This window comes from Heptranchias perlo, unplaced genomic scaffold (assembly GCF_035084215.1).
Source record: "Heptranchias perlo isolate sHepPer1 unplaced genomic scaffold, sHepPer1.hap1 HAP1_SCAFFOLD_495, whole genome shotgun sequence".
NCBI classification, from domain to species: domain Eukaryota; kingdom Metazoa; phylum Chordata; class Chondrichthyes; order Hexanchiformes; family Hexanchidae; genus Heptranchias; species Heptranchias perlo.
This window is the reverse complement of record NW_027139511.1, coordinates 94,120-114,710: the sequence shown is the minus strand read 5'-3', so window position 1 is coordinate 114,710 and position 20,591 is coordinate 94,120. Positions and strand designations below refer to the sequence as shown.

Genomic DNA, 20,591 nt, shown 5'->3' with positions numbered 1-20,591 from the left:
AATCCATTTTATCCCCACACTGTGTTATTTCCTCCAATATTCCCTGCTGTCTGTCCTGAATTAATCCATTTTATCCCTACACTGTGTTATTCCCTCCAATATTCCCTGCTGTCTGTCCTGAATTAATCCATTTTATCCCTACACTGTGTTATTCCCTCCAATATTCCCTGCTGTCTGTCCTGAATTAATCCATTTTATCCCTACACTGTGTTATTCCCTCCAATATTCCCTGCTGTCTGTCCTGAATTAATCCATTTTATCCCTACACTGTGTTATTCCCTCCAATATTCCCTGCTGTCTGTCCTGAATTAATCCATTTTATCCCTACACTGTGTTATTCCCTCCAATATTCCCTGCTGTCTGTCCTGAATTAATCCATTTTATCCCTACACTGTGTTATTCCCTCCAATATTCCCTGCTGTCTGTCCTGAATTAATCCATTTTATCCCTACACTGTGTTATTCCCTCCAATATTCCCTGCTGTCTGTCCTGAATTAATCCATTTTATCCCTACACTGTGTTATTTCCTCCAATAATCCCTGCTGTCTGTCCTGAATTAATCCATTTTATCCCTACACTGTGTTATTCCCTCCAATATTCCCTGCTGTCTGTCCTGAATTAATCCATTTTATCCCTACACTGTGTTATTTCCTCCAATAATCCCTGCTGTCTGTCCTGAATTAATCCATTTTATCCCTACACTGTGTTATTCCCTCCAATATTCCCTGCTGTCTGTCCTGAATTAATCCATTTTATCCCTACACTGTGTTATTCCCTCCAATATTCCCTGCTGTCTGTCCTGAATTAATCCATTTTATCCCTACACTGTGTTATTCCCTCCAATATTCCCTCCTCTTTGTCCTTTATTAAAGTCCAGTTTTTCCCTCGAGTTTGACATCAATCAGGTTTAAAATTGATGCAGAGTTTCAGCCAATGAGGGAGATCCGGGCTCAGCCCCGCCCACTCGGTGCCGCAAGTCCCGCCCCTCACCCACTCCCATTGGTTGGAGGACCAACCGCCCGCTCGGTCCTCCAGCCCCTCTCCGCTCTTCCTATTGGTCCGGAGCTCCCGTCAATCACCCGGGCAGTGTGAGCTGAGCATGCGCGGCGGGCGGGGAGTGAGGCCGAGATCGTGTCGGCAACAGGTGAGAGATGGGCGGGGGGAGCGGGTTAATAAACCCCGGGGGAGGGGGCGGGGGCTTCACAAACCCCGAGTGCGGCCCCGGGCCCGAATATCAAACAGTGAACATTCTCCTCTCTCTCTCTACACTCCGGGGGCTCCGGTTTAGATCAGACCCGAAACTCAACACACGGCCCGCGGCCTCCGAGCATGCGCAGTGTCCGCGTCAAACCTCGTGACTCATCGAATCAGGGAGCGTCTGTAAATGAAGGAGAAATGGAGATCGGTCAGGGAGCGTCTGTAAATGAAGGAGAAATGGTGATCGGTCAGGGAGCGTCTGTAAATGAAGGAGAAATGGTGATCGGTCAGGGAGCGTCTCTAAATGAAGGAGAAATGCTGATCGGTCAGGGAGCGTCTGTAAATGAAGGAGAAATGGTGATCGGTCAGGGAGCGTCTGTAAATGAAGGAGAAATGGTGATCGGTCAGGGAGCGTCTGTAAATGAAGGAGAAATGGTGATCGGTCAGGGAGCGTCTGTAAATGAAGGAGAAATGGTGATCGGTCAGGGAGCGTCTGTAAATGAAGGAGAAATTGTGATCGGTCAGGGAGCGTCTGTAAATGAAGGAGAAATGGTGATCGGTCAGGGAGCGTCTGTAAATGAAGGAGGAATGTTGATCGGTCAGGGAACATCGGAGCATCGGGACAGGAGTCGACCATTCAGCCCCTCGTGCCTGCTCCGCCATTTAATAAGATCATGGCCGATCTGTGATCTTTCTCCATATACCCGCCTTTGGCCTATATCCCTTAATACCTTTGTTTGCTAAAAAGCTATCTATCTCACATTTAAAATTAGCAATTGAGCTAGTATCAATTGCCGTTTGCGGAAGAGAGTTCCAAACTTCTCCCGCCCTTTGTGTGTAGAAATGTTTTCTAATCTCACTGCTGAAAGGTCTGGCTCTAATTTTTAGACTGTGCCCCCGACTCCTAAAATCCCCAACCAGTGGAAATAGTTTCTCTCTATCCACCCTATCTGTTCCCCTTAATATCTTATAAACTTCGATCAGATCACCCCTGAACCTTCGAAACTCGAGAGAATACAACCCCAATTTGTGTAATCTCTCCTCGTAACTTCAGCCTTGAAGTCCTGGTATCATTCTGCATCGATAAATGAATGAGAAATGGTGATCAGTCAGGGAGAGTCTGTAAATGAATGAGAAATGGTGATCGGTCAGGGAGAGTCTGCAAATGAAGGAGAAATGGTGATCGGTCAGGGAGCGTCTGTAAATGAAGGAGAAATGGTGATTGGTCAGGGAGAGTCTGTAAATGAAGGAGAAATGGTGATCGGTCAGGGATCGTTTGTAAATGAATGAGAAATGGTGATCGGTCAGGGAGCGTCTGCAAATGAAGGAGAAATGGTGATCGGTCAGGGAGCGTCTGTCAATGAAGGAGAAATGGTGATTGGTCAGGGAGCGTCTGTAAATGAAGGAGAAATGGTGATCGGTCAGGGAGCGTCTGTGAATGAAGGAGAAATAGTGATCGGTCAGGGAGAGTCTGTCAATGAAGGAGAAATGGTGATCGGTCACGGAGAGTCTGTCAATGAAGGAGAAATGGTGATCTCTATCTCTTCAGTCATCCAGGGAGCTCCAGCTTTGGATGCTGTTCCTTTCCTCCTCGTGGGAATCTGTCTACTCTGTACCCAAACCCACTCCTCCTTGAAGGCCTCCCACTGTTCAATTCTTGTTCTGCCTGCCAATTTTTCATTCCAATCCACACGGACAAGATCCCTTTTTGACTCACTGGAATTAGCCCTCTTCCAGTTAAGAATTTTCACATTTGACTGTCCCCTGTCCTTTTCCATAACTATTCTAAACCGAATGTGATTATGATCACTGCTGCCCCACTGAAAGATGCTCCACCTGCCCCACTTCATTCTCCACACCGAGCCCACTGCTGTGCTCACATTCACTCTCTCACATTCACTCTCTCGCGCTCTCTCACATTCACTCTCTCGCGCTCTCTCACATTCACTCTCTCGCGCTCTCTCACATTCACTCTCTCGCGCTCTCTCACATTCACTCTCTCGCGCTCTCTCACATTCACTCTCTCGCGCTCTCTCACATTCACTCTCTCGCGCTCTCTCACATTCACTCTCTCGCGCTCTCTCACATTCACTCTCTCGCGCTCTCTCACATTCACTCTCTCGCGCTCTCCCACATTCACTCTCTCGCGCTCTCCCACATTCACTCTCTCGCGCTCTCCCACATTCACTCTCTCGCGCTCTCCCACATTCACTCTCTCGCGCTCTCTCACATTCACTCTCTCGTGCTCTCTCTCGCATTCGCTCTCTCGCGCTCTCTCACATTCGCTCTCTCGCGCTCTCTCTTGCGCTCTCTCACATTCGCTCTCTCGCGCTCTCTCGCGCTCTCTCGCATTCGCTCTCTCGCGCTCTCTCGCATTCGCTCTCTCGCGCTCTCTCGCATTCGCTCTCTCGCATTCGCTCTCTCGCATTCGCTCTCTCGCATTCGCTCTCTCACCCTTTCACTCATGGTTTAGGACCACTGAAGGATGATGCGATGGGTTTGGATTTCAGCACACGGAGGAGGGAGACTGTATGGGATGGGGATTTACAGCTTTGAGGAATAAGAGAGGAAAGAAAGTTCCATAAAAAGTAGAGTTATCTGATCTGAATTTCTATCCTGTACTTACAGTGATAACTTTTATAAACTCCTTTTACAGGGTACTAGAAGGGGAGGATTTGCAGACAGGAAACTCAAACCAAAGATCACGTCAAGATCTGACAGAGTCACTCGATTCATCAGGACCTGAATATCATCGACCTTTGAATGTGGAAGGAGAAATGTTTGTCTGTTCTTTCTGTGGGAGAAGATTTCAAACATCAGTGTGAGTGGGAAAGCACCGAGACACACACCGAGTGAGAGTGTTCCAGTGCACTGACTGTGGAAAGAGCTTTAACCAGTTACACAGCCAGAAAAAACATTGGACCATTCACAGCGGGGAGAAACCGTACACGTGTTCTGTGTGTGGACGAGGCTTCAACTGATCGTCCAACCTGGAGAGACACAAGGACACCCAGACCATGGAGAAACCGTGGAAATGTGGGGACTGTGGGAAGGGATTCAATTACCCTTCAGAGCTGGAAACTCATCGACGCCGTCACACTGGGGAGAGGCCGTTCACCTGTTCTGTGTGTGGGAAGGGATTCGCTCAGTCATCCGACCTTCTGTCACACCAGCGAGTTCACTCCGATGAGAGACCTTTTAAATGTTCTGACTGTGAGAAGAGGTTTAAAAGCAAAACTATTCTGCTGAAACACCAACGCACTCACACTGGGGAGAGGCCGTTCACCTGCTCCGTGTGTGGGAAGGGATTCACTCAGTCATCCGCCCTGCTGAAACACCAGCGAGTTCACACTGGGGAGAGGCCGTTCACCTGCTCTGTGTGTGGTAAAGGATTCACTCAGTCATCCGCCCTGCTGAAACACCAGCGAGTTCACACTGGGGAGAGACTGTTCACCTGCTCCGTGTGTGGGAAGGGATTCACTAATTCACCCCACCTTCTGAAACATCAACTTGTTCACACCATTGAGTGACCTTTTAACTCAGTGACTGTGAGAAGAGCTTTAGAAGCAGAAATGAACTGCTGACACATCAACGCATGCCCATTGGGGAGAGACTGTTCACCTGCTCCGTGTGTGGGAAGGGATTCACTCAGTCATCACATGTGCTGAGACTCCAGTGAGTTCACATATGACTGCAGGGGTTGGATTCTGCTGTTAATCACATCCAGGACTGAACCATGTTCATTCTGACAGTTGGGGTTTGTTTCTCCTGATGTTAATAACCCCTATAACTGGGCTGGAGTTTAATATTCTGGATATTTATGAAATAAATCAGCTTTGTTTCAAACACCTTGTTGTAGATTTTGGTGTTTCCCACCTGAGTGTTTAGCATCACCTGACTGGAGCTCAGAAAGGACAATCTGGGGGGAGGATCGTCCGGTGGGAACAGAACTTCAGCCTGGACACAGTCCTTCAGGGCCACACTGAGAGGGGCAAACGGCACTTTGGTCTTTCTCGTCTCTCTTCACTGACAGCAAAGTCACCGTGCGGCGTCCAGTCTAAAAATGACTGTGGTAATTATTCTATGAAGATTTAACCTGTTTGTGTGACAGTCCTGAGTCTACCATTTAAGGCAGGCGTTAACTCATTTAAAATAAACCCATTTAAAATAAATGGGTTAAAGTCTGCATCAAAATAGCAGAGGGAGGAGTTCACAGGAGCCTGTTAACTGCTGGTACAATTATACAACAGTCATTTGATCTCCAGATAAAGAAGGACCTGCAGTGTGTTTCCAGAATTCCCGGTTTTATTGATGTGTGCGTGTTAGACACCAGGATCACTAAAAATGCACGATCCGGACCATCCACAGGGTGGGAGCGATCCCGACAGTTACTCTGGGATCACTCCCACTGCGGAACTCCACCACTGACCCTGCTGAAGGTTGTAGGCTCAGGGAGTGGGGCCTCCAGGAGTGGACTGTAAGATAGCTGACAAAGATATGCTGAGGTACCAGAGGAATCCTTACTCAGGAACCGTCTGGGGTTTTACCTCTCAGTGTGGGTCTAGCGGTGAATGATTCCTGACTCCCCGAACTGTCTTACATTTAACCCAGATCGGATCAGGATGAATTCAGTTTACAGGAGAATTGGGTCAAATATCACCCACAATCGAGGGAGACAAAAGCAGCCATTAGAGAAGCTCAGAGATCTTTGGAAAAGAAGATGGTGCCCAATTCTGAGAATAATAGCAAATGTCTTTCCAGCTCCATCAGGAGTCAGAAGACCATTAAAGATGCTTTAGGGCCACTGAAAGACAGTTCAGGACAGATTCCCGGGCTATGGCAGAGCTGTTGAATGACTATTTCTCATCAGTCTACACTCCTGTGGATGATGCTCAGATTCCAGCTGTGGGATGTGCTGTCAACAATAACATCATAAATATTAAAATACAATGGGATGTCACTTTGGATAAAATATGAACTCTCAAAATGCATTGTGCTCCAGGTCCAGATGATATCCACCCCCGGGTGTTTAAAGAGATGGGACGGGTGCTCTGTGAGCCCCTTGCCTGTATCTTCAACAGCTCAATAGAGTCATGGATTGTCCCCTGAGATTGGAAGGGAGCTCACGTAGTTCCCATTTTCATTAAAGGGGACAAATCAGAGCCGGGGAATGAGAGGCCCATCAGTGTAACCTCGATCAGAGGGAAGATGCTTGAAGGGATCCTAAGAGATGCTGTTTATGATCACGGGGAAAGAGAAGGGGCCATCAGAGATACTCAACACGGCTTCTGGGAAAGAAAATGGTGTCTGACAAACTTGCTTGAGTTTTTTGAAGAAGTTGCTGGGTTAGTGGATGAGGGTAATCCGGTTCACATTGTCTATCTCAGGGATGTCAAACTCATTTCCTATGGTGAACCTGACGCGATATCCTGGCACTTGGCCTGGGCCACATTCAGCAAAAGTTATTAAACTAGAAATAGATGAAGATGAACTGTATTGGTATTTACTTACATTTAGATTTTATTTACAGCTACTGCTGCTCCCGATACCTGGCACCTCTGAGCTTGAACTATTGCACCAACATTTAGAGTAAATGACTGGGCTGAGGCCTGTCTTGGATAAAAACATGAGGACCACTTGTCATTACAGAACTGTGTGCCCCAAACACTAACCGTGGAAGTGAATTCCACAGACTGCCTACTCCCGATGTAAAGAAGTTTCTCTTGACTACTGCTCTAAAACAGAGAGTGGGGTTAATTGTAGCGACTCACACTGTATAAGGTGGAAAGTGGGGCTCCACAAGGATTGGTTCTGGGACCACTGTTCACAATTCACATCAATGAATTGGACTCGGGAATCGGAAGTACAATTTCAAAATTTACAGATGACACCAGATTGGCGGGGTGGGGTGGAGTTTGGATAATATTGATGAAGATTGCGACCAAATACAAAATACATTAATAAACTTGCAAAATGGGTGTATAATTGGCCAATGAATTTTAATGCAGATGACAGTGAAGTGGAGCATTTTGGGAGCAAGAATTTGGAAATTGTGCCCTGTATCCCCAAGTCCAAGTCATTAATGTATATCAAGGAAAGCAGTGGTCCCAGCACCGACCCCTGGGGAACACCACTGTACACCTCCCTCCATTCCGAAAAACAACCGTTCACCACTACACTCTGTTTCCTGTTATTTAGCCAATTCTGTATCCATGCTGCTACTGCTCCTTTTATTCCATGGGCTTCAATCTTGATGACAAACCCATTATGCGGCACTTTATCTGACACCTTTTCGAAGTCCATACACACCACATTAACTGCATTGCCCTCATCTGCTCTCTGTTACCTCATCAAAAAACTGGATCAATTTAATGAAACACGATTTGCCTTTAACAAATCCGTGCTGGCTTTCCATAATCCTTGTCCAATTGACTGCTAATTCTGTCCCGGATTATCGTTGCGAGAACTTTCTCCACTACCGAGGTTAAACTGACTGGTCAGGAGTTGCTGGATTTTTTCTTTCACCCTTTCTTGAACAGGGGTGTAACATTTGCAATTCTCCAGTCCTCTGGCATCACCCCCATATCTAAGGATGTTTGGAGGTTTTTTGCCAGTCCCTCTGCAATTTCCACCGTTACTTCCCTCAGCAACCGAGGATGCATCCCATCCGGACCAGATGACGGATCTACTTTAAGTACAGCCAGCCTTTCCAGTACCTCCTCTTTATGAATTTTTAGCCAATCCAGTATCTCGACAACATCTTCCTTCATTGACACTCTGGCAGCGTCTTCTTCCTTGGGAAAGACAGATGCAATGTATTTATTTAGTACCTCCGCCATGCCCACTGCCTCCCACTGCTACTAATGCGTTATAATCTGGGCCAGTGGTGCAATGGATAACGCATTAGGTTCGATTCCTACCTGGCTTGGATTTTTTTATGCAAAATTTTATGGCCTTCAATACCTTGCAAGCTGTTCTACTTGGTGGTGCTGCCTGGCTCCATACCTGGTAAGTGCCTTCTCAGTGCAGCAAGCAGTGCATCAGTGTCATAATCTGAAGGTGCTGAATTTAATCTTCAGAGAAGGCATCAAGGATTACGAAGCTTTTTTTCCATCTCTCACCTCATCTTTCCATCTTTGCTGCATCGCAAAATCAAGAACTTTTGTTTACTGCAGCATATCAAAAGATTTGCTGCCCCTTGATCTCTCTGTACCCAAACACACAGTGAAGTTTAGGAAGTCCATGGGCGATGGACTCACTGACAACACTCTTGTTTCTGTATAATTGCACCAAGACAAACGGTGAGTGGAGAATATAATCAACGATCCCGCTACTTCTCACAGGCCAAGTGAGCGCTCCACCAGTTGAGCTAATTCCTCGTTTGCTGTTTGTAAATCGCCCCTCAAAGTTCCTGCCTCACTCTCGCCTTCAAGCTGCTCCAAGACCAGCAGAGAAATCTTGCCTTGGGTTGCCGCTCCCTGAATATATTAAATACTTTGCTCCAATCGGCGGTATCGAGCATCAGCAAGTGAGGAACAGCAGAACGGGAAGCCACAGTAATCATGAGTGATGCTGAGAAGAGCCCGAGCCTTCGGAAGGAAGACGAGGTCACCGGAAAGCAACAGCCGCCCGAGCTCGAGGAGCAGCGAGAGCCCTGACTGACTGACTGATCGAAGACCATTTTGCCTGAAATTGAGGGCGATTTGAAGTGTTGCTGCTCAAAGGCACTCCCTGCTGGTGAGCAGAGGGAAATGCTCGAGTGAAACAGCCGTGCTCGGGCAGACACAGAAAGCTTTTCGGTTTTGAAAAGGAAAAGTTGTGTCCTGTGCCTGAGTGGCAACATGTTAATCTGTGAGCTGCCTGTGAAGTTCAGAGAGTGACCTTGAGGTAATTGCTGCTTATTCCAAAATCACACTCACTCCTTCGAGCCGGAATTGAACCAGCGACCTAAGGATGACTTTATTTTGTTTTATTCACTACAGTCCTCCGCTCTACCCCTGAGCTATCGAAGGGAAGTGATAAACAGTGCTGTCTTTGGTGATTGTTCACCGTGCGCCTGTTGACACGTTCAGACTCGTGGAGTCCGGTGCTGATCGAAGACTTCTTTTGCCTGAAAGCGAGAGCTGAGTGTTTTGAAGTCTTGCTGCTCAAAAGCGCTCCCTGCTGGTGAGCAGAGGCAGAGCAGCCTTGTTTGGGCAGACACAGAAAGTTTTCAGGTTTGAGAAAGGAAAAGAGACGTCCTGTGCCTTCATGGCAACACGTTAATCTGTGAGGTGCCTGTAAAGTTCAGAGAGCGACCTTGAACTAATTGCTGCTTATTCCAAAATCACGCGTTCTCCTTCGAGCAGGAATTGAACAAATGACGGAAGGATGACTTTGTCTTATTTTCCACGACAGTCTTGTCGCTCGACCAGCTGAGGTATCGAAGGGAAGCGGCAAAAATGTTTCACTTTGGTGATTGTTCACCGTGCACCTTTGACACACCCGGACTCGTGGATTCCAGTGCTCATGACTGAGGCTGACTCGGTACCTGCTCATACCGCAGTGCTGTGGGAGTGGGAGCTGCTCCGTGTTCTCCACAGCCTGGGCCAGTGACACAATGAATAATGGGACTGATTATTGATCTGGAGATTGTGGGTTTAAGTTTACGGAGGGTGTAAAGTGGAAGGCCGGGCCTGGAGAGCATTGGAATAGTCGGGTCTGGAGGTAAACAAAGGCACGGATGAGGGTTTCAGCAGCAGAACATCATTCTGGAAGTTGGGATTTGTTTCTGCTGATGTTAATAACCGCAATAACTGGGCTGAAATTCAATATTCTGGATCGATGTCAAATAAATCAACTTTGTTTCAAACAGAATGGGTCAATTACTTGATGAATTCAAGATAAGAGACTAATTGATGTCCTCATTACCGATTATTTTGCCTTTTCTCCTTTCTCACTGTAGATTATTTCAGTTCTCATACCTTCAATTACTGTCATGGCCAAGTCCCAGCTCCCTGGACCTTCCCGAGTGCCTCTCCCAGCCTTGGGATCCAGGGACGGTATCAGTAATGTACCCGGGATCACTAAACACAAAACCCAGTCTGTGAATCACTTTCAGCTACTGGACTTATCGTGTGTCCCACAGCATCTCTCTCACCTTCGATGTGTGAATAGAGCATCAGGCCTGGGAATCTCGTCTTAAATTTAAATACACTCAGCAAATGTATTTAACAAAATACAAACAAGTAAACACATCACGGCCCAATAATCCAGCACTAAATTCAAAGGAGTAAGTCTGTTATCAAACTCCTTGAGTGGACAGAATAAAGAAAAATCCCAACTCTAAGATCCCCTCGAATCCTTTGCAAATACCTTACAAATCTTGACAATAATCAACAAGTCTAATTGAATGTTGACCTTTATCTCGAGTGGGGTTGGAATACAGAAGTGATGCTTCAGTTGTATCTCTGCTCTGTGTTATTTCCTCCAATAATCCCTGCTGTCTGTCCTGAATTAATCCATTTTATCCCTACACTGTGTTATTTCCTCCAATAATCCCTGCTGTCTGTCCTGAATTAATCCATTTTATCCCTACACTGTGTTATTTCCTCCAATAATCCCTGCTGTCTGTCCTGAATTAATCCATTTTATCCCTACACTGTGTTATTTCCTCCAATAATCCCTGCTGTCTGTCCTGAATTAATCCATTTTATCCCCACACTGTGTTATTTCCTCCAATAATCCCTGCTGTCTGTCCTGAATTAATCCATTTTATCCCTACACTGTGTTATTTCCTCCAATAATCCCTGCTGTCTGTCCTGAATTAATCCATTTTATCCCTACACTGTGTTATTCCCTCCAATATTCCCTGCTGTCTGTCCTGAATTAATCCATTTTATCCCTACACTGTGTTATTCCCTCCAATATTCCCTGCTGTCTGTCCTGAATTAATCCATTTTATCCCTACACTGTGTTATTTCCTCCAATAATCCCTGCTGTCTGTCCTGAATTAATCCATTTTATCCCTACACTGTGTTATTCCCTCCAATAATCCCTGCTGTCTGTCCTGAATTAATCCATTTTATCCCTACACTGTGTTATTTCCTCCAATAATCCCTGCTGTCTGTCCTGAATTAATCCATTTTATCCCTACACTGTGTTATTCCCTCCAATAATCCCTGCTGTCTGTCCTGAATTAATCCATTTTATCCCTACACTGTGTTATTTCCTCCAATATTCCCTGCTGTCTGTCCTGAATTAATCCATTTTATCCCTACACTGTGTTATTCCCTCCAATATTCCCTGCTGTCTGTCCTGAATTAATCCATTTTATCCCTACACTGTGTTATTTCCTCCAATAATCCCTGCTGTCTGTCCTGAATTAATCCATTTTATCCCTACACTGTGTTATTTCCTCCAATATTCCCTGCTGTCTGTCCTGAATTAATCCATTTTATCCCTACACTGTGTTATTCCCTCCAATATTCCCTGCTGTCTGTCCTGAATTAATCCATTTTATCCCTACACTCTGTTATTCCCTCCAATAATCCCTGCTGTCTGTCCTGAATTAATCCATTTTATCCCTACACTGTGTTATTCCCTCCAATATTCCCTGCTGTCTGTCCTGAATTAATCCATTTTATCCCTACACTGTGTTATTCCCTCCAATATTCCCTGCTGTCTGTCCTGAATTAATCCATTTTATCCCTACACTGTGTTATTCCCTCCAATAATCCCCCCTGTCTGTCCTGAATTAATCCATTTTATCCCTACACTGTGTTATTCCCTCCAATAATCCCTGCTGTCTGTCCTGAATTAATCCATTTTATCCCTACACTGTGTTATTTCCTCCAATAATCCCTGCTGTCTGTCCTGAATTAATCCATTTTATCCCTACACTGTGTTATTCCCTCCAATAATCCCTGCTGTCTGTCCTGAATTAATCCATTTTATCCCTACACTGTGTTATTTCCTCCAATATTCCCTGCTGTCTGTCCTGAATTAATCCATTTTATCCCTACACTGTGTTATTTCCTCCAATAATCCCTGCTGTCTGTCCTGAATTAATCCATTTTATCCCTACACTGTGTTATTCCCTCCAATAATCCCTGCTGTCTGTCCTGAATTAATCCATTTTATCCCTACACTGTGTTATTCCCTCCAATAATCCCTGCTGTCTGTCCTGAATTAATCCATTTTATCCCTACACTGTGTTATTCCCTCCAATAATCCCTGCTGTCTGTCCTGAATTAATCCATTTTATCCCTACACTGTGTTATTTCCTCCAATATTCCCTGCTGTCTGTCCTGAATTAATCCATTTTATCCCTACACTGTGTTATTTCCTCCAATAATCCCTGCTGTCTGTCCTGAATTAATCCATTTTATCCCTACACTGTGTTATTCCCTCCAATAATCCCTGCTGTCTGTCCTGAATTAATCCATTTTATCCCTACACTGTGTTATTCCCTCCAATATTCCCTGCTGTCTGTCCTGAATTAATCCATTTTATCCCTACACTGTGTTATTCCCTCCAATATTCCCTCCTCTTTGTCCTTTATTAAAGTCCAGTTTTTCCCTCGAGTTTGACATCAATCAGGTTTAAAATTGATGCAGAGTTTCAGCCAATGAGGGAGATCCGGGCTCAGCCCCGCCCACTCGGTGCCGCAAGTCCCGCCCCTCACCCACTCCCATTGGTTGGAGGACCAACCGCCCGCTCGGTCCTCCAGCCCCTCTCCCCTCTTCCTATTGGTCCGGAGCTCCCGTCAATCACCCGGGCAGTGTGAGCTGAGCATGCGCGGCGGGCGGGGAGTGAGGCCGAGATCGTGTCGGCAACAGGTGAGAGATGGGCGGGGGGAGCGGGTTAATAAACCCCGGGGGAGGGGGCGGGGGCTTCACAAACCCCGAGTGCGGCCCCGGGCCCGAATATCAAACAGTGAACATTCTCCTCTCTCTCTCTACACTCCGGGGGCTCCGGTTTAGATCAGACCCGAAACTCAACACACGGCCCGCGGCCTCCGAGCATGCGCAGTGTCAGCGTCAAACCTCGTGACTCATCGAATCAGGGAGCGTCTGTAAATGAAGGAGAAATGGTGATCGGTCAGGGAGCGTCTGTAAATGAAGGAGAAATGGTGATCGGTCAGGGAGCGTCTGTCAATGAAGGAGAAGTGGTGATCGGTCAGGGAGCGTCTGTAAATGAAGGAGAAATGGTGATCGGTCAGGGAGCGTCTGTCAATGAAGGAGAAATGGTGATCGGTCAGGGAGCGTCTGTAAATGAAGGAGAAATGGTGATCGGTCAGGGAGCGTCTGTCAATGAAGGAGAAATGGTGATCGGTCAGGGAGCGTCTGTAAATGAAGGAGAAATGGTGATCGGTCAGGGAGCGTCTGTAAATGAAGGAGAAATGGTGATCGGTCAGGGAGCGTCTGTCAATGAAGGAGAAATGGGGATCGGTCAGGGAGCGTCTGTAAATGAAGGAGAAATGGTGATCGGTCAGGGAGCGTCTGTCAATGAAGGAGAAATGGTGATCGGTCAGGGAGCGTCTGTCAATGAAGGAGAAATGGGGATCGGTCAGGGAGCGTCTGTCAATGAAGGAGAAATGGGGATCGGTCAGGGAGCGTCTGTCAATGAAGGAGAAATGGTGATCGGTCAGGGAGCGTCTGTAAATGAAGGAGAAATGGTGATCGGTCAGGGAGCGTCTGTAAATGAAGGAGAAATGATGATCTCCATATCTTCAGTCATCCAGGGAGCTCAAGCTTTGGATGCCATTTCTTTCCTCCTCGTGGGAATCTGTCTACTCTGTTCCCAAACCAACTCCTCCTTGAAGGCCTCCCATTGTTCAATTATTGTTCTGCCTGCCAATTTTTGATGCCAATTAACCTGGACAAGATCCCTTTTTAACTCATGAAATTAGCCCTCCTCCAGTTAAGAATTTTCATATTTGACTGTCCCCTGTCCTTTTCCATAACTATTCTAAACCGAATGAAATTATGATCACTGCTGCCCCACTGAAACATGCTCCACCTGCCCCACTTCATTCTCCACACCGAGCCCACTGCTGTACTCACACTCTCTCACATTCACTCTCTCACATTCACTCTCTCACATTCACTCTCTCACATTCACTCTCTCACATTCACTCTCTCACACTCACTCTCTCACCCTTTCACTCATGGTTTCGGGCCACTGAAAGATGATGTGATGGTTTTGGATTTCAGCACAGGGAGGAGGGAGAGTGTGTGGGACGGGGATTTACAGCTTTGAGGAATGAGAGAGGAAATAATGTTCCATAGAAAGTAGAGTTATCTGATCTGAATTTCTATCCTGTACTTACATTGATAACTTTTATAAACTCCTTTTACAGGGGAGGATTTGCAGAGGGAAACTCAAACCAAAGATCACGTCAAGATCTGACAGAGTCACTTGATTCATCAGGACCTGAATATCATCGGCCTTTGAATGTGGAAGGAGAAATGTTTGTCTGTTCTGTCTGTGGGAGAAGATTTCAAACATCAGTGTGAGTGGAAAAGCACCGAGACACACACACCCGAGTGAGAGTGTTCCAGTGCACTGACTGTGGAAAGAGCTTTAACCAGTTACACAGCCAGAAAAAACACCGCACCATTCACAGTGGGGAGAAACCGTACACGTGTTCTGTGTGTGGACGAGGCTTCAACTGATCATCAACCTGGAGAGACACAAGGACACCCGGACCATGGAGAAACCGTGGAAATGTGGGGACTGTGGGAAGGGATTCAATTACCCTTCAGAGCTGGAAACTCATCGACGCCGTCACACTGGGGAGAGGCCGTTCACCTGCTCCGTGTGTGGGAAGGGATTCATTCGGTCATCCCACCTCCTGACACACCAGCGAGTTCACTCTGATGAGAGACCTATTAAATGTTCTGACTGTGAGAAGAGGTTTAAATGCAAAAGGAATCTGCTGACACACCAACGGACCCACACTGGGGAGAGGCCGTTCACCTGCTCCGTGTGTGGGAAGGGATTCACTCAGTCATCCGCCCTGCTGACACACCAGCGAGTTCACACTGGGGAGAGGCCGTTCACCTGCTCTGTGTGTGGGAAGGGATTCACTCAATCATCCACCCTGCTGACACACCAGCTACTTCACACTGATGAGAGACCTTTTAAATGTTCTGACTGTGAGAAGAGGTTTAAAAGCAAAATTGAACTGCTGAGACACCATCGTGCTCGCACTGGGGAGAGGCCGTTCACCTGCTCCGTGTGTGGGAAGGGATTCGCTCTGTCATCACACTTTCTGTCACACCAGCGAGTTCACAGTGGGGAGAGGCCGTTCACCTGCTCCGTGTGTGGGAAGGGATTCGCTCAGTCATCGACCCTGCTGACACACCAGCGAGTTCACACTGGGGAGAGGCCGTTCCCCTGCTCAGTGTGTGGGAAGGGATTCACTCAGTCATCGACCCTGCTGACACACCAGCGAGTTCACACTGGGGAGAGGCCGTTCACCTGCTCAGTGTGTGGGAAGGGATTCACTTGGTCATCCACCCTGCTGAAACACCAGCGAGTTCACACTGGGGAGAGGCCGTTCACCTGCTCAGTGTGTGGGAAGGGATTCGCTCAGTCATCGACCCTGCTGACACACCAGCGAGTTCACACTGGGGAGAGGCCGTTCACCTGCTCAGTGTGTGGGAAGAGATTCACTCAGTCATCGACCCTGCTGACACACCAGCGAGTTCACACTGAGAGACCTTTAAATGTTCTGACTGTGGGAAGAGATTTAAAATCAGAAACGAACTGCTGAGACATTGACGCACTCACACTGGGGAGAGACTGTTCACCTGCTCCGTGTGTGGGAAGAGATTCACTCGATCATCCCACCTTCTGAAACATTAACTTGTTGACACTATTGAGTGACCTTTTAATGCAGTGACTGTGAGAAGAGCTTTAAAAGTAGAAATGAACTGCTGACACATCAACGCATGCCCATTGGTTGAGAGACTGTTCACCTGCTCCGTGTGTGGGAAGGGATTCACTCAGTCATCACACGTGCTGAGACACCAGCGAGTTCACGAAATGAGCAGGTCCAACGAGCCGGTCTGTAACACAGGCCAATGACTCAGTGCAGCTCGTTACCCAGTCACTGGACTCCGTTATAGCCTCTCCTGTCAGTAACACACAAAGAGAAATTGTAAATCTGAAACAGAAAGAGATAATGTATAACACTTCATATCAACCACCAGTTTTTCCCTCTTTCCGGCTTTTAAAACAATCTGTTTCACAGTTTGTCAAACCCGAAACAGCCTCTGGGATTTGCTGATCGAGAATTTCATTGGAAATTGGGACTGTCATTAAGTATCAGAACAAATATCCCCGCTGAGGTTTCGGGATTGTTACTGGTTTATTTATATCAGTGAGTGACCGATTTTAAACCAGGTGAGGGTCTAAACCTGAGGTAAGAGCCTGGGATAGACAAGAGATTCTTCAATGTATCAAGTTAAATTACACTGATTCCACCAACACTGGACATCACATCCCTCAAACATTGTTACCTGTTACTGTATAAAACTGGTGAGGGTGGAAATGGGAAATAACTGAAAAAAAATTCATTGTTTCAAAGTTAATTCTGATCATTATTATTATACAAACATTCTTCAGCCGGTCCCTTAAAAAGGACCCAATATCAAACCAGTCCCCAGTCCTTGGGCCTGTGCCTATGTTGTGATTTGCACCCGCTTCTGACTGACTTGGTATCAGACGCACTCCCGTCAACAGTAAACGGATGGAGCCGGATCCATAAGAGAAAAATGAGGACCGACCTCCGCGGTTCTCCCAGAGTGCGGGAGGCGGAGTAACAGCAGCAGACAGAGAGATCTCTCTAAACCAGCCGCTGCCGCCGGAGAGAAGCGAGTCCCGTTCCGAGCCGTGTCTGTCAGGCGCCCGCTGACCCTCTCTTCACTGAAGGGGACCGATTCAGCACCAACTCACACACCCACCATTGGATCATTGAATCACCTTCAACACCTGAATTACATCACCACTTAATCCTCGATACACGAGGAAATACAAACCTTGTCCACGCAACTTGCCCTCATAATGTAACCATTTTCGCCCCGGCATCATTCTGGTGAAACTGCGCTGCATCCCCTCCACGGCCAATATGTCTTTCCTGAGGGGTGTGCCCAGAACTGAATGCAATACTTTAAATGGGGTCTCACCAGAGCTTTCCATCTGGAACATATTTCCATGTCTTTGAATTCCAGCTACCTTGAGATAAAGGCCAACATCACATTAGACTTTCAAATTATTTTTTCGCAGTCCACTGGCTTTTAGTGATTTCTGTGCTTCGATCCCTAAATCTCTCTGCTCCTCCATAGTTCCGAGCTTCTCACCATTTAGAAAACACTCTGATCTATATTGCTTCCGTCCAAAGTGGATGACCTTATACTTCCCCATATTGAAAGTTTGAACAGGCTGGGGCTCTTCTGTATAGAAAAGAGGAGGCTGAGGGTGACCTGATATCGGGCTTTAAGATTATGTGAGGGCTTTATAGGTTCGGCATAGACAAGGTGTTTGCACTTGTGGGAGTGGGGACTCCGAAACATTGGGGCCATGAATATAATCCAGTCACTAATGTATCCAATCTGGCATTCAAGAGAAACAGACTTCCCCAGAGAGGCGTTAGAATGTTCAACTCGCCACCACAAGGAGTAGTTAAGGCGAATAGAATGGATGCATTTACGGGGAAGCTGGATAAGCACATAGAGGAGAAGGGAATATTAGAGTTTGCTCATAGGGTTAGATGAAGAGGGGTTGGAGGAGGCTCGTCTGCAGCATAAACACCGGTATAGTCTGGTTGGGCTGAATTGCCTGTTTCTGTGATGTACATTCGATGTAATTCTATGGAAGCTCCATCTGACACAGTTTTACCAACTCACTGAATCTATCAATTTCCCTTTGTAACTTTATGCTCCCATCTGCACTACTCACTGCGCCTCCTAACTCGATGTCAGCGACAAACGTGAGTGTTCGGCTCTCTATTCCTTCATCTCCCTCATTTATACATATCGGAAAAAGCTGATGCCCCAGAACTAATCACATCCGGCCAATTTGAGTACATCCCTTATTATCCCGGGCCTCTGCCTCCCACCTTCTAACCAACTCCCGACCCATTTCAATAGGTTGCCTTAAATTCCACGCACTCTAATTTTTGTTGACAGTCTCTTATGTGGTCCCTTATTGGATGCCTTTGGAAGTCAATGTCCATCTAACACCCAGAGACACTCCATTATCGAGCACGTTAGTTACATCTTCAAAAAGTTCATCGAGCTTTGTTAGACTTGACTTCCCCTTTACAAATCCATGCTGGCTCTCTCTGATTACTCCATATTTATCCAAGTGCTCAGTCATTCTTTCCCCAATAACGGATACTGGTAACTTCCCCACAACAGGCATCAGACTGATAGGCCTAGAATTTCCAACTTTATCTCTCCGACCCATCCGAAATAATGGAGTGACATTGACAATGTTTCAATTAAAGCAACAATTCCTGAATCAAGAGAGTTTTGATCGATCATGAGTAAGCATGTACAAGTTCCTTACCTATTCCTCTTATTCCCCTGGGATGGTAAACATCAGGTCCTGGAGATTTGACAATCTTTAATCTCATTATTTTCTCCATTGCCATTATTTTATTTACACTGAATCCCCTTGATTTATTTACAGTTTTCCTCGTGTCTCTGCTATGTTCGCCTCATCCTTTTCTATGAAGACCGATGCAAAGTAAATATTCAGCATCTCTGCCATTTCCTGATTTTCAATTACAATATCACCTCCATCTGTCTTTAAGGGGCCCACATTACTCTTAGTCACCCTTTTTTCTCTTAATATACCTGTAAATACCTTGATTGTTGTCGTTATTTTCCTTCACAAGTTTTTTCTCCTTTTCCCTTTTTGGACCTCTTCGGTTTTTTCGTTTCAGCACAACAATAAACAAGACTTCGCTGTAAAGTTCAGCTCAATAGTTCTCCAATGTCAGAGCGAGAATTGTCTGAACCCCGAATTTATTTAATGTAACAAACACAAGCACACTTAATCATCGGTGTATCAACGCACTGATGGATACACAAAGATAAACACAGCGAGAAATGCAGGCAGTATCAGGATGCACAGGTAAACGGACAAGGGAAATAGACAAAGATAAAACGGTCTGTGCCTCGAACAGACAGTAACGTGTCGCTGATCGATATTAGTGAGACGAGGTGGGGAACAGGTGCTGTGAATTGGTGCTGTGGTTTAGTTGGTTAAAGCATCTGTCTTGTAAACAGGCGATCCTCGGTTCAACTCCCAGCAGTGCCTTGTGTAATTTATTATTTTTACCTAATTTGTGGAATTCAGCGACAAAGTCACACTTTGGAATTGGTATTTGTTGAGGTTTGAGGAGGAAACCGATATCAGAATGACTGTTCAAAAACACCATTTCATCGCACAGACAGACCTCTCATAGAATGTGTCTGTAACACTTTAATTTAAGGACACGTTCTTGTTTCTGGGCTCGTCGGGGTCAGGGTATAATTCACGATTTATGTCATAGAGGAGCGAATGGTTGTCTCCTAGACCTCCGGATAGCAGTGATAAAGTTCGAGGATACACAGAAGCGGACAGGGTGGTCGGGGTCTGGAACTCACTGTCTGAAAGGGTGGTCGAGGCAGAAAACCTCAACTCATTTCAAAAGTACATGGATGTGCATTTGAAGTGCCGTAACCTACAGGGCTACGGACCAAGCCCTGGAAAGTGGGATTAAGCTGGATCGCTCTTTTTCGGCCGGCACAGACACGATGGGCCGAATGGCTTCCTTCTGTGCTGTAGCATTCTCTGATTCTATGATTCCGTGTGTGGGAAGGGATTCACTCAGTCATCACACGTACTGAGACACCAGGGAGTTCAAAAGTGATGACAGGAGTTGGATTCTGCTGTTAATCCCATCCAGGACTGAACCATGTTCATTCTGACAGTTGAGGTTTGTTTCTCCTGATGTTAATAAGCCCTATAACTGGGCTGGAGTTTAATATTCTGGATATCTGTTAAATAAATCAGTTTTGTTTTAAACACCTTGTTGTTGATTTTGGTCTTTCCCACCTGAGTGTTTAGCATCACCTGACTGGAGCTCAGAAAGGACAATCTGGGGGGAGGATCGTCCGGTGGGAACAGAACTTCAGCCTGGACACAGTCCTTCAGGGCCACACTGAGAGGGGCAAACGGCACTTTGGTCTTTCTCGTCTCTCTTCACTGACAGCAAAGTCGCCGTGAGGCGTCCAGTCTAAAAATGACCGTGGTAATTATTCTATGAAGATTTAACCTGTTTGTGCGACAGTCCTGAGTCTACCATTTAAGGCAGGTGTTAACTCATTTATAATAAACCCGTTTAAAATAAATGG

General features: G+C 46.3%; 2 protein-coding genes and 1 non-coding gene across 3 annotated transcripts; 2 read left to right on the top strand and 1 right to left on the bottom strand.

Annotated features, from left to right (window-relative positions):
- The first annotated feature begins 1,087 nt into the window (after positions 1-1,087).
- Positions 1,088-5,027, top strand: LOC137313956 (zinc finger protein 664-like). The gene is made up of 2 exons (XM_067979653.1): positions 1,088-1,144; positions 3,854-5,027. The coding sequence occupies exon 2, from the start codon at positions 4,215-4,217 to the stop codon at positions 4,725-4,727; it is 513 nt and encodes a 170-aa protein (XP_067835754.1). The 5' UTR covers positions 1,088-1,144; positions 3,854-4,214; the 3' UTR covers positions 4,728-5,027.
- Positions 5,028-9,116: 4,089 nt separating this feature from the next.
- Positions 9,117-9,209, bottom strand: trnay-gua (transfer RNA tyrosine (anticodon GUA)). The gene is made up of 2 exons: positions 9,174-9,209; positions 9,117-9,152 (listed from the first exon to the last, which is right to left on the bottom strand). It is a non-coding gene; the product is annotated as a tRNA-Tyr (tRNA).
- A 5,456-nt stretch (positions 9,210-14,665) lies between these two features.
- On the top strand, positions 14,666-20,264 carry LOC137313961 (zinc finger protein 229-like). Its single transcript, XM_067979656.1, has one exon. It carries the CDS (start codon positions 14,891-14,893, stop codon positions 15,956-15,958), a length of 1,068 nt encoding a protein of 355 aa, XP_067835757.1. The 5' UTR covers positions 14,666-14,890; the 3' UTR covers positions 15,959-20,264.
- Positions 20,265-20,591: the final 327 nt, after the last annotated feature.

Coding starts and splice junctions, on each gene's coding strand:
- LOC137313961 (XM_067979656.1), top strand. CDS start 14,891: ATGGAGAAACCGTGGAAATGTGGGGACTGTGGGAAGGGATTCAATTAC.
- LOC137313956 (XM_067979653.1), top strand. CDS start 4,215: ATGGAGAAACCGTGGAAATGTGGGGACTGTGGGAAGGGATTCAATTAC.